Raw genomic sequence first — 12,638 nt, forward strand, 5'->3', positions numbered from 1 at the left:
AGAAACAGTAGAAGAGAAGGAATCAGCACACCTATCGGTATAAGAAAATGCAGAGCACATACGTTGTTTCCAAAATGAGTCTGAAATAATTAGTACCAAAATTTTTACGCAAAAATACGATAAAAAGCTCAATTTCAATCCCAAATCGATGCTAAAGCTCTCAAGCTCAAATTACATATTTTACTATATTATCATTTTGATTTACTTTGTTTCAGGTATGAAAAATGGTGATCTGTGTGTCTACTTATAACTGCATGTGTGAGTAATTTTGAACTTATTACTTTTCTGCATGCGCTTACGTCAAGATAAAGTCGGAGGAAGCCTCCCAAAGAAGGGGCTTTTTTACTCCTCTTGAATGGGCATAGGTAGACCAATGAGGCTTTAGTCAAGTATTATTTAAAGTACTTCGCTATTCTTCTCTCTTCAAAATTTCACGAGGAAACCCAATCACACAACGGAAAGTCTGGAAAGTAACTCCTGAACAAGATGAAAGTGTAAGAAATTAAAAATAGTTAATTGGCAAAAATACAAATAATATTTCATAATATGTCGTTCTTCCTTGGCACAGAAGAGATACTCCCTGCCAGGGTGTCTACAAATCTGGAATTTTCGGAAATTCCGGAAATAGTACTGATTTTTCAAGAACGGTCCGGAAGCACTGAAAAAGTGCGTAAATTCTGAAAGAAGGTCCGGAATTTTTTTCATTTTTTGTGTCATTTTTGTCGCAATTTATGCGAGAAATTCAAATTTTTGAAATTTTTCGAATTTCGTCACTGACTCTGAAACAGTACTGAATTTTTCTGTTGAGGTGGTACTGAATTTCTTGGGAATGTACTAAAAAAGTACTGTAAAAGAACTGATTTTTGGTCAGCCTGTTTCAGTAGACATCCTGCCTGCGTGAGCCTGCACTGTTTAAATTATTGTTGTTGCTCTTTTTCACGGGGACTTGCGAAGCTACCCTGAAAGCAGTGCTCCCACTTTCCGGAATTAGTGCCGAATTTCGGAACTTTTGACATTTTCCTGAAGACTTCCCGGAACTTTCGACTTTCCCGAAATGTTCCGGATCTTTTGTGAGATCTTTTCCGGAACTTTCTAGGAACTTTTGAAAAATAAAAAAAAATCCCGGAAATTTTAACGGTCATGGAGTGGGAGAAATTGGAACAAAAAAGTTCCGAATCCCGAACGGACGTGGAATGGGAACACTGCCTGAGAAAGCGGGAAATGTCCTCTGGAGGTCCGACCGCGTAGTGGCCAGGGGGGCAGCCCCTCTCTTACAATTAGTTACTGAGTAACGAGGAATTAAGTTATCAGATCATGTCCAACGTTCCCTAGAGACGACTCGCTCCACTTTGCGCCGTCGGCCGTAAAAATCGCAAGGAATTGGAAATCGCGGTTTATGTGCGCCGTTAATGTCGTTCGCACCGAGTTTCGGAGTCACGCGAGGAGGAGCTCAGTCTTCCTGTGCCCTTGCCGTAGCAAAACCTCTTCGGGGACCCGGCCCGGAGTCCGTGCGGTAAAATGCACCCCTTGACCAAGTACGCCCTCTGCCTCTGCGTCCTCGCGACATCGGTCAGTATCCTCCTCGTTCTTCCACTCAAAAAACTCCTATCGACAATGGAGATGTTGCATGTGTGAGGGATTTGCGATTTGACCATTGATTCTTATGTAAAAGTTTGCGAGAAACACGATGGCGCCACTGGTTTTCTCTGAAATCAACTCCCAAGCTCAAAAAAAGCTCTCAAGTTGAGGCAAAAGTGGAGGGGATATCCCACCCTGCCCTGAGAGTCAACGTCTACATCAAGACAAACTCTCCATGCAAAGAAAGGGAGCACATACATTAGCAGGGTTGCCGTGTTTTCAGTTTTGGAGTCCCCAAATAAAGTGGCAGCCCTGTCAATGTATTTGCTCCCTATCTTTGCATGGAGAGTTTGTCTTGATGTAGACGTGGACTCTCAGGATAGCGTGGGATATCCCTTCCATTTTGGCTTCAACTTGAGAGCTTTTCTTGAGCTTGGGAGATGATTTCAGAGAAAACCAGTGGCATCATCGTGTTTCTCGCCAACTTTTACATAAGAATCAATGTTCAAATCGCAAATCCCTCACACATGCAACATCTTCATTCCATGGTATGCTGTTGACGATCATGGTGTCAACAAAATCTTTTTCTGAGCTTTGGTTGACAACGAAATCATCCAAAAATATATTTTAAGAAAAAATAAGCGTGAATTTCCCCAGAAATTAATGTTCTACCAGAGAAAATTTGGCAACTCGCGAATGTTCATCCTGCGTTCTTCCTTTAGCAAGGCAGTATGCAACGTTCCTGTCGAGATCCTTTAGTCAGTCCCCACACCCCAGGCAACACAACTTACTTGAAGACGATTTTGTCACCATGATCGTAGCTAGAAATATTTTGAGGAGGAGGAGGATTGAGAGCCCATTCACCCTTGATGGGACCCTATTCGTATGAAGCAACTATATAGGCTTGAGCATAACTTTTCGAGTGGAGGGGGTGGGGGCTACCAGTTGCTTGCTTTAATAACCAAGTGAAACATAGAGGAGGGGGGGCTCCATCCCCTAAACCCCAAAGAAGATTTTTCTTAAAATTGGAAATTTAGCGATTGCACAAAATTGGATTTTTTTTAAATTTCCAAAATCTCGACCCCCCACTACCACCCCGTACGTTTCACGTTGTCATAAAAGTTCATTGGATTCTACACGGAGAAAAAAACTTCGTGCGTGGGACCCGAAGTTTAGGTCATATGGATCTCTGAAGTTTTCGGATTGATCATCTGAACACTTTAGGTCCAGCTGCTGAAGTTTGGATCATACATCTGAAACTTCAGTTCTTACATCTGAAGCATTTCGGTTTTCACATCCGAAAAACTTCAGTTCTCACATCCGAAAAACTTCGGTTCTCACATCTGAAGTACTTCAGATGTAAGAACTGAAGTTTCAGATGTGTGATCCGAACCTCGACAGCTAGACCTAAAGTGTTCAGTTGCTCAATCCGAAAACTTCAGAGATCCATACGACCTAAACTTCGGGTCCCACGCACGAGGTTTTTTTCTCCGTGTACTGACCAGATTTTGATCGGAGAGGCCTTAAATTTTTTCAAAAAAATTAGCTTCACTCGGTTAGAATTAGCTCTCGGAAAATTTGTTGGTGGCCCATGGAAAATTCGGCAGTGAACGGGTTAAAACGATTAGATGCTGATGCGGTGTTGGTTGTCCTAGGTTTTGGCCCAGTCCCTCTGGGGGGACGAACCAGCGTTGCCACGATGCCTAGCCTGTCAGCAGATTTGCGTGTCGAAAGGCTACTCGGCCAACGGATGTGAGCTCAAGTGTAGAGACTACTGCGCGCGAAATGGAGTCGCGTACGGTTGCAAGCAATGCACGGACGACTGCAGGATGTTGGATGCCTCCCCCAACTACTGCAAATACATCGGATGCGCCCACATGTGCCCTGTTGCGTTTGCCCAATGGGGATGAGGAGGATCCACAATGCGATGGGCTATCCTTGTTTGGATCATTGGCGGATGCAGCAAATTGGCAACATTGTTTTTTCCCCATTTAACCCTATGGATTTGTATCGATTCTCGGAGGGACCAGGTGCTCCGACAAGAATCGATTATTTAGCATAGGTTAAATGGAGGAAATGCGGTGTTGCCAAATTGCTGGATCCGCCTCTGGTTTGGATCAACCATGAAGAACGTCGGGTAATAGAGTAAGTTATTGAGAGCGGTCGGATATTATATGGAAAATTTAAAAGCTTATAGCTTAGCCTCGCACGTCAATTCTTTCTCATAGCTCTCATTTTGACAAGGTTAAATCCGAGCAGCGGGCTGATTATTGAAATTGATAGACAAAGCAATAGACAAAGAAGACAAAGAGGATATGGAGGGATCCTGTCGGTGGAAGCGGGTGGCTGCAATGAACAAAAGACACAGGTAATAGACTAACTAACGGCAACCCACGAGAGACCAGATAGTTAGTCCATCATTTACCACCTTAGTCTATAAGAACAACCCATTGCAACCAATAGGATTGCTTTATGCTCCCTATGTCTTCTTTGTCTATAGATTTGTCTATAAATTTCAATAATCGGCCCGCAGTGGGCTGATTATTGAATTTGATAGACAAAGCAATAGACTAAAAAGATATAGGAAACATGGAGCGATCCTATTGGCTGAAACTATTGTGTATATACCTACCCTAAGAAAAATTGTTCATTACGTACTTTCCGCGAGCGAGAATTTTCTACCAGATTTCTTTTAAAGTGACAGGACGTCTCCTTCTCTCCTTGATATAACAGACATACTGTTTGTAACAAAGGCGCTTGCCTGTTGACTCAATGAGATTCTCGTCCTGGAATTATGGTTAGGAATGTATATTGATCCAACAGAAACATTTTATCTGCCAAGGTGTCTGCCGTCAGTTAAAATTGGAAAAGCCGGAAAATATCAGGAAATTCGATGTTAGCAGGAAATTTGACGGTATCAGGAAAATATTAGGAGAGTCAGTCATGGATCAGGGACTTTCGAGTGCCTCAAGAACTTTTAAATGTTTGATTCAATTCATTAAATATGTTTTTAATTGTTTTTTTTAAAAATCAAACAAATGTCAATTTTTTCACGCGTTAAATTAGGAAATCTCTTATAAAATACAAGAGAAATATCAGGAAAATATCAGAAAAATCCAAAATTAACTTTTAGTAGACGTCCTGACCGTGTGTGTTAAAATCAATCGGCTACGTCGACCTGTATTTTCATCGACAAATAACTCAAAGACCCGAAGAAGCAGAATCCTGCTCTAGCAAATATACGAGACTGCAACTTGCGTAGTCCCCGAAGACCGTAAAATGACAAGAGGGATTGAAGTTCGAGGTTTATGCGAGTCATAAAATTTCAAGTGTCACTTCCATTTTATGCGACTGCAATCGTTCTCACCTTGAGTCTAGTCCCAGTCGCATTTCAGCACGCTTTTGATTCGGCCTGTCATCGCCTGTCACATTCGCAGAATGAGATCTCTCATTAAATACGCAGGTCTCCTTCTCTTGGTCGTCCTGGTTAGTGCGGTCAGTACCTGCATTGAATTTATAAGTCAGTCGTTAATAGAATTCATTACTTATTCTCATTATCTATATTTGCGGCCGAATTTTGTCGGTCCTATCCACCGTACTTAAAATACGTAAGACGAGTCTCGAACACACTTAAGTCCGACTCAGCGCTTCTGATTGGTCAGTGGTGCGATTTGGACTCATCGATTAATGTTGCGTCACCGTTTGAAAGAGCCGACAAAATTCGGCTCCTGTTTTTTGCCCTCAACTTTTTGAGTTTGTTCAGATGAGTTTCTCACATCCTCAGAATATCGTGTCGTGTAAATGTAGGATCGCGGCTTAAATGCGTGAAGTCAGCTGACTACTGTTTGCTGGTAACAAAATATGAGAAAAATAATACATTTTCAAAAGCACAACCAAAGCCAATATTCCAGGCTGACACAATATTAGCACTCTTTATGAGTCTAGACCTCCTATATTGTTAGAAAAATCATGACTGAGGTATCTTAAAAGTAAGGTCCACTTTTTATACCTGTTTCAATAGACTAGTGGAGCATAAAAAGTAACTGAATCTGTAATTCTCATAAAGACTAGTGCCAGAACATAACATAAGAGATAAACAGTAAACATTTTTCAAATCGACCCATTCTAAATCTGAGAGTTCTTAAATATCAGAGGATTTCATTAATTAATCACACTATTAGGTAATTTACAATTTAAAATTGGTCTTTTAATACAGTTTCTACTGTTTTTCTCGTATTATCATTTTTGGCGCCTAAGCTTTTTGAGAATGATTAATTCAATTGAGGTATATATAGTTTATTTATTTATTTATTCATTCATTTATTTTATAATTACAATTGAATTTAACTGTCATGTTAGATACATAAGTAGTAATCTAATTTGCTAGTGAAAACCGTTGGAATGAGAAACAATGAACTGTCCACTGGTATCTTGGCAATAGTCGAAGCTTTTACTTTCGAGACTCCAACATTCAACTGTTGACCTACCTACTCAGATGGATGGTCAACAGCGTGTTGCGTATTTTGTTTCGCAAACATAACGCAGTTTGGCAAACTTTTTTGGCTTATGACGTCACCCGAAGCTCATCATTCCCCTGGAAGGTAGGTTAAAAGCCGGAAAAAGGGTGATGACTGCCGACTGGTGCTCCTTTATAACTGTCCATAAGGAAGTGTTGAATCTCTGAAAGTAGATGCTTCCACCTGTCGCCTAATGGAGGGTCTCTTGTCTTTGGTTGGAATGTCAAAGAACTTGAAAAATCCCAGTAGAAACTCGCACAGCTACAAAAACTTCGTTTAACGTTTGAAACAGGGCTGGACTTCTGGCAACTTTGAAAATCATTTTCGTGGAAAAAAATCAAATCAGTAAAGGAGATTAAATGAAGGAGGTGCCGGAAATAATGGTACAACTCCATTGAGTTACGTTTGTTTTTTGGAGTTTGAACATTGTGCCTGTGGCGAAGCGTGAATGATCGATTATCGATATTTCCCATTTGAAGCCATGGTAAAGTATTGATTATCAAGTTGTTCGTAGTAAACACCGTGTTTATCGATCCTTTTTAATAGGTTGAAATGACAGAACAATCGATTTATCGCAAAGTACGCCAGGCCACTGCATTTTGTAGTTCCACAATATCATTACCTGCGATTATTATTGCAGGTATTTGCTTTTAAAGACGGAGGCCCTGAAGGAGTCGCAGATGAAGAGGAAGTCGCCAGAAAAACCTCCTCAGAAATTGATGAGGGTAACAGAGACGATGAAAGCACTTTTGGATGCATCAGATGTATCATTGGATGTATGATGATGGGAGACCCATTCTCAAAGTGCAAATCTCAAGTATGCAAGCCCAAATGCAAGAGGGACTATACTGAGCAATGCGTCGATTGCGTCAGAAGTTTTTGCTCCTACAACAATAGAGGCGGCTTCTTAGACTTCCAAGATTGCCCATACTGCTTAGGGGTGTGCGGCACAATGCTCATGCAGTGAACATTCTCAATTTTCAATGTCCAGTTGCGAAATTTCCGATGTACCGTGTTCGTTGTAATAATGCTCCTGTCAATATCCTCCCCCTCACGAAAGAACGTAACTGCATTTCAATGTTGCCAGATTTCCACTCGCAAATTTGCAGTTGCAAAAATGCAGCTTAACCAGGAGAATTTTGGGTGTTTCTAAATGAAAATTTCCCTGATTTTTTTTCTGATCCCTTGTAAAAATCTGACAAATTTTGGGGGAAAATTACAGGGTACATTCTCGCAAAAAATTGAATAGTTTTTAATCAATTTTGCAACTTTGGAATGGAGTTACGTTCTTTCGTCGGAGAAACGAAGATATGTCCGGTGGACAATACGTCCACTATAAGTAAGGACCCATTACTGAATGTCAAGTGTGACAGATGTACAAAGTGCACTTTTTTTTCATTACTAGTTCAACATCCGTTTTTCAAATCAATATCCTGTTCCCTCCTCCTTCCACGCAGTGGCGTGGCGTGAATTGCGATATATCGATTGATATCCCATTTAAACCTATGGTAAAGAATCAATCATTAAGGTGTTCGCTGCGAACACCCTATTTATCGATCCTTTTCCATAGGTTTGAATGGCATAATAATCTATGTATCGTAATTCACGCCACGCCACTGCTTTCACGACTGTTTTAACTGCGGAAGTTTTGACGTGAGGCGTGGTTATCAAGCCCCGAATTTTGATGGATATGGGTAATCGGAAGTTGCGAAATTTAATCTCTAAATTCGGTTGTAAAATGGAGAAATTTATAAACATATATGCCAGAACATAAATGTATTGCACGTAAATAGCCTGGTTGCTGATCCTTGTAAATTAACTAACTAACCAACCAACCAAATAGCCTAGTTGCTGATCTTTGGTGTAAATCAACCAACTCCCTAATTTCTTATCCTACTAACGAATGTAAAAGTTGCCTATTCTTTCTCCTAAAAGCCAATGACAAAGCTAACGGGGTTTTTTTTTTAAATAAATGTTAAAAGTACTATTTTTCTTAAGGGTTTTGGGTTTTTGACCACTCGTTAAACTAGTAATTTTATGGATTTTTTTCCAGCACATAGCATTTTTTTCCACCAACGTATCTCGTTCTCTCAAGTGAGAGCCAATGATAAAGCTTCTAGTTGTTGTTATTGCAGTTAAACAATTTTATTTAATGTAGTTACAAGAAACACAACTATTTTTTTGTGATATTGTTTTTCCTAGGAGATGATTTATTGATCATTGAGAAAACTAGTAGTTTTTATATATTTTCTCGGCACACCGAACTGTAGTATGCGAAAATATTCCATTCTCTCCGGTGAAAAGGCAAAGGCAAACGGAAGCCCTTGGAAATTAGCGTGGGCGGTTCAGATAGCTGACCTCGTAGTTCTTTGTTTCGGAAATCGAACATCGGAAAGGCGGGCGTTCGCGTTCAACCCCCTCCGTTTCCGCCGTAACTTCCTCGATTGTTGAATCGCTATCGAATGACTTCGATCGATATATAGCATTGCCAAGATAGGGATTTATCGATCAAGTCCATTCGATAACGAATCGATAATCGATCCGGAAGTTTACTTCTCAGTTCCTACTTAAAAGTCGAAGGTACCGTCGCGAATGACTCCTTCGTACTTGCTTCTTTTCCGAGGCGGTGAATGAATATCAAATAGGTGTGGAGTTGTGGGAGCTCCCGTTTAGCGGAGGACAAGCTTGCCAAATCTTTAGCGTCAGTGAAAAGTAGTGTACATAAATTTTAAAAATTGAAGATTGATTTTAAGGTTTGAGGTCCCCTGTTTTTGCCTCTAATGATCAAGCATCAAAGTAATTAACGGAGTGTTGTTGCAGAACACAAGAGAAATTCTCATCACACAGAGGGAATGCTTATTCGAGTAGTATACTGCCTCGCTAAGGAAGAACGCCGTATGACTATTCGAGAGTTGCCAAATATTCCCGGATAAAACATGTGTTTTTGAGGAAATTCATGCATGTTTTGCCGTGAAATTTTTAGATACCTTTAATTAAATTGCGTTCAACATCGTCTGAAAAATTTAAAGAAAAGTGTTCATAATTTTCCCAGGAAATTTAATTCATAATGAAGGAAATATGGCAACGTCTGAAGGCTCATACGGCGTTCTTTCTTAGCACGGCAGTATATTACCTCACAGAGAAAAGTATTGCTTGCCCGTCAGCAAAATTACCAGCACTCCGTCTAAAAACAACTCCTGCGTCGGAGGTAAGAAATAGACGAACTTACGGCAACCTACAAGGGACACAATTCTAAGTCCATTCTCCCCCTCAGTCTATGATAATAACCCTTTTCAACCAATAAGAGCGCACCACTTTCCCTCCGTTTTCTTTGTCTATAGTTTTGTCTATCAATTTCAATAATCAGCCCGCTGCTGCGCGTAATGAAAGTCAATCGAAAAATGAGTAACTTTTCGACAAGCTACGCGGTGCGCCTTCAAATCGGAAGCTAGGCCAGAAACACACCATAGAGCACGAATAGTTATCTCACATGCGCCTTCCTTTATCCGCGAGCCGGTGGCATTTGCTTGAAAATAGAATGCCATATTGAAAATTCGCGCACGTTGCCAGCACCGAATTTCGTCGATTTTTTCATTAACATTTTTCTTAAAAAATTATTTTCGATATTAGTCGATTTCTAGCCACTCAGGAGAGGAAACTTAGAAGTCATTGCTCTAATTTAGCGGGGAATCTAAGCACTCTTAAATATTTAAGTACATCTACAGGGCGTCTACTTGTGCGGAAAATCCAGAAATAGCTCCGATTTTTTTGAGGCGATCCGGAAGCACTGAAGAGGTGTAGAAATTCCGCAAGAAGGTCCGGAATTTTTTCCTGTATACCACGCGCGGTCTTTAAGAAACCCTGGAAAATATGCAATCCCCTGTGCGTTCATTCCAAGAGTAATATTTGGCTGCAAGATCATGATCGTGCAGTCACTTGATCTTTAAGGCACCCAATGAAATTTAAAGGCTACGTCGTTTTTACCGCAATTCAAGCGAGAATTTCAAACTTTCAAAATTTTTCGAAGTTCGTCGAATGGAGGTACTGGAAAAGTACTGAATTTTGCGGTTGAGGAGGTATTAAATTTCTTGGAAATGTACTGAAAATGTACTGTTGAGGCCTGGATATACGCTCAAATTTCCATCAACTTCCGATCAAACGGTGACTGGTGCGCACCATCTACCATCCGCCATTTTTGTCATGATTTTGATCGGAAATTGACGGAAATTTGAGCGTGTATCCAGGCTTTAAAATCACTGATCTTTGGTCAGCACGTTTTAATAGACACCCTGTTCTATATTCTCTGTGCCCTCTTTGTCTAACGCTTTGTCTATCAATTTCAATGATCAGCCCTGCTGTTCTAACGGAGGACACCTCCTTAGCTGTTCTTTCTCGCTCAGCTCTCACGTTTGAGCTAAATTTTACCAACTTGGCCGGAATTAATTAAACCCCGCGAACAAAAACGGGTGTCGCAAACCCGACGTGACTCAATCTCCACTGCCAAGCAACTCGTAAGTAACAACGGGAAGAAAGTCCTTCCAGACTTAAGACTTTCGTCTTTCACTCTCAAGCTTGCACGATTGCATATCAGGGAAACAAATACACTGCATTGTAACAGTGCCAATCCTTCGCATTTACCAACACTAGGTGTATCGCAGCAATTAGAAAATTTAGAACATACGTTATTTAGCTGTCCTATTTATGTCAGGGATTTCTCTCTTAGAAACACAACAGAAATTCAACAAATCTTAGAAGAAAATGCAAAAATTAACTCATAAATTATCACTACTTCTGTTTCTATGAAGTTACGTTCCTGCATTCTTAATGAATAAATTCAATTTTTAGTAATCAATCTACTTGCTTTTAAGTATGTAACCACTGTTCAGCATTTTTGTAATTTTTAGATTTTTAATTTATAAATACTTTTAAAATTTTAAGTATTGAAGATGATATAGATGTCTTTTACATCAGTTTATAAAAATAAAATATCTGTAACTTTATATACCCGAAAAGGTAAGAATAAAGTATATTTTTTTCCGAAATGCGATTGTGTGCGTTGCTTTGAAACTCTGCCCATGTCTCGTGGTCCGTCCACGAGGAAAAACTTAGTGGCGCGGCGTACTTTGCAATATATCGATTGTCTACCATTTAATCCTATGGGAAAGGATCGATAAATAGGGTGGTCGCAACGGAAACCTTAAAACTCGATTCTTTACCCTAGCTTTGAATGAGGATGTATCGAAACTCGATCATTCACGCCTCGCCACTGATAAAAATTGATTTACCTACTTACTTAAAATTGGACGTAATTCTGCCAAACGGAACTATGTGCATTATGACGTGAATCTTGTTTTGCGTGTATTCTTATGGGTCTCAGCGCTCATGTCTTATTGCAAATAGGTCCGTTTGGCATAAATATATCCAATTGAAGATATCAGTGTTGCCAACTCGCGAGAGTCGCCATTGCCAGGGTGTCTACAACTCCGGAATATCCGGTAATAGTATGGATTTTTTAAGGGTGGTCCGGAAGTGCTGAAGAAGTGCGGAAATTCCGCAAGAAGGTTCGGATTTTTTCCTTTTTTTTTCATTTCTGTCGCCATTTAAGCGAGAAATTCAAATCTTTGAAATTCTTCGAATTTCGTCAATAGGAGGTACTGAAAAAGTACTGAATTTTCCTGTTAAGAAGGTACTGAATTTCTTGGGAATGTACTGAAAGAGTACCGCAAAAATACTGATTTTTGGCCAGCCTATTTTAGTAGACACCCTGCCATTGCGTGGATGTAGCGTTCGTTTGGCGCTCCTCCCCCACAAATTTCCAAGGAGGTGTTTTTCCACCGGGGGGGGGGGGGGTGGAGGGGGGTTGAATAGCCGGGCCGGCAAAACAATCCGTCGCGGCAGCAATAAAGATATTTTAATGCGAGTGGAATTTCAATTAGGAGACCGTGAAGTTGGTCGGGGGGAAGGGGGGGGGGGGGGGTTGAAAAGTTGTTCTCCGGGCCCGGGAGTTAAAGTTGGGCCGAGCGACGGACGGTCATCGGGGCCGGTGGACTCGGCTGCGGTCCCTGTGTTTGCGCCCAAGATCTCCACGCGGCTCCTTACCGCGATAAGGGCCTTCGCTGCCGCATCGTGCTCGGAGGAGTCGAGTAATGTTCCCGCCATGTTGCCGTTCGCTTGCCCGGGCTGATTGTTGAAATTGATAGATAAACCCATAGATATAGAAGATAAAAGGAATATGGAGGGATCCTAATGTCAGGGTGTCTACAAGGCCGGAATTTCCGGAAATTCAGGATTTAGTACTGATTTTTTAAGGGCAATCCGGAAGTACTGAAAAAATGCGAATATTCCGCTAGAAGGTCCGGAATTTTTGTCATTTTTGCCGCAATTTGAGCGAGAAATTCAAATTTTGGAAATTTTTCGAATTTCGTCTAATGAAGGTACTGAAAAAGTACTGAATTTTTCTGTTGAGGAGGTACTGAAAAAGTACCGTAATAGTACTGATTTTTGGCTGGCGTGTTTAAGTAGGCACCCTGAAGAAGCGGGTGG

At 40.8% G+C, this 12,638-nt stretch overlaps 2 protein-coding genes across 5 annotated transcripts in view; both read left to right on the forward strand.

Annotated features, from left to right (window-relative positions):
- zfh1 (Zn finger homeodomain 1) overlaps positions 1-12,638 on the forward strand; it is a 253,000-nt gene that overhangs the window by 90,059 nt on the left and 150,303 nt on the right. The gene's annotated exons all lie outside the window — the stretch shown is intronic.
- LOC109044487 (uncharacterized) lies at positions 1,413-8,059 on the forward strand. Of its 4 annotated transcripts, XR_011900328.1 has the most exons (3): positions 1,413-1,569; positions 3,234-5,073; positions 6,736-8,059. XR_011900328.1 is itself a non-coding variant. In XM_072303103.1 (2 exons), exons 1-2 carry the CDS (start codon positions 1,519-1,521, stop codon positions 7,060-7,062), a joined length of 378 nt encoding a protein of 125 aa, XP_072159204.1. In that variant the 5' UTR covers positions 1,439-1,518; the 3' UTR covers positions 7,063-8,059. The 4 variants fall into 4 exon arrangements, 3 of the variants coding, with proteins under 3 accessions (XP_072159204.1, XP_018917775.2, XP_018917774.2); XM_072303103.1 differs by lacking the exon at positions 3,234-5,073 and having other exon boundaries at positions 1,439-1,569; XM_019062230.2 differs by lacking the exon at positions 1,413-1,569 and having other exon boundaries at positions 4,761-5,064.

Source organism: Bemisia tabaci, chromosome 8, assembly GCF_918797505.1.
Source record: "Bemisia tabaci chromosome 8, PGI_BMITA_v3".
NCBI lineage: Eukaryota > Metazoa > Arthropoda > Insecta > Hemiptera > Aleyrodidae > Bemisia > Bemisia tabaci.

Excerpts from the sequence above, each read along its gene's own strand:
- LOC109044487 (XM_019062229.2), top strand. The coding sequence starts at position 5,017 with ATGAGATCTCTCATTAAATACGCAGGTCTCCTTCTCTTGGTCGTCCTG. Across the intron at positions 5,074-6,735 it reads TGGTCGTCCTGGTTAGTGCG|GTATTTGCTTTTAAAGACGG; the intron begins GTCAGTACCTGC and ends TTATTATTGCAG.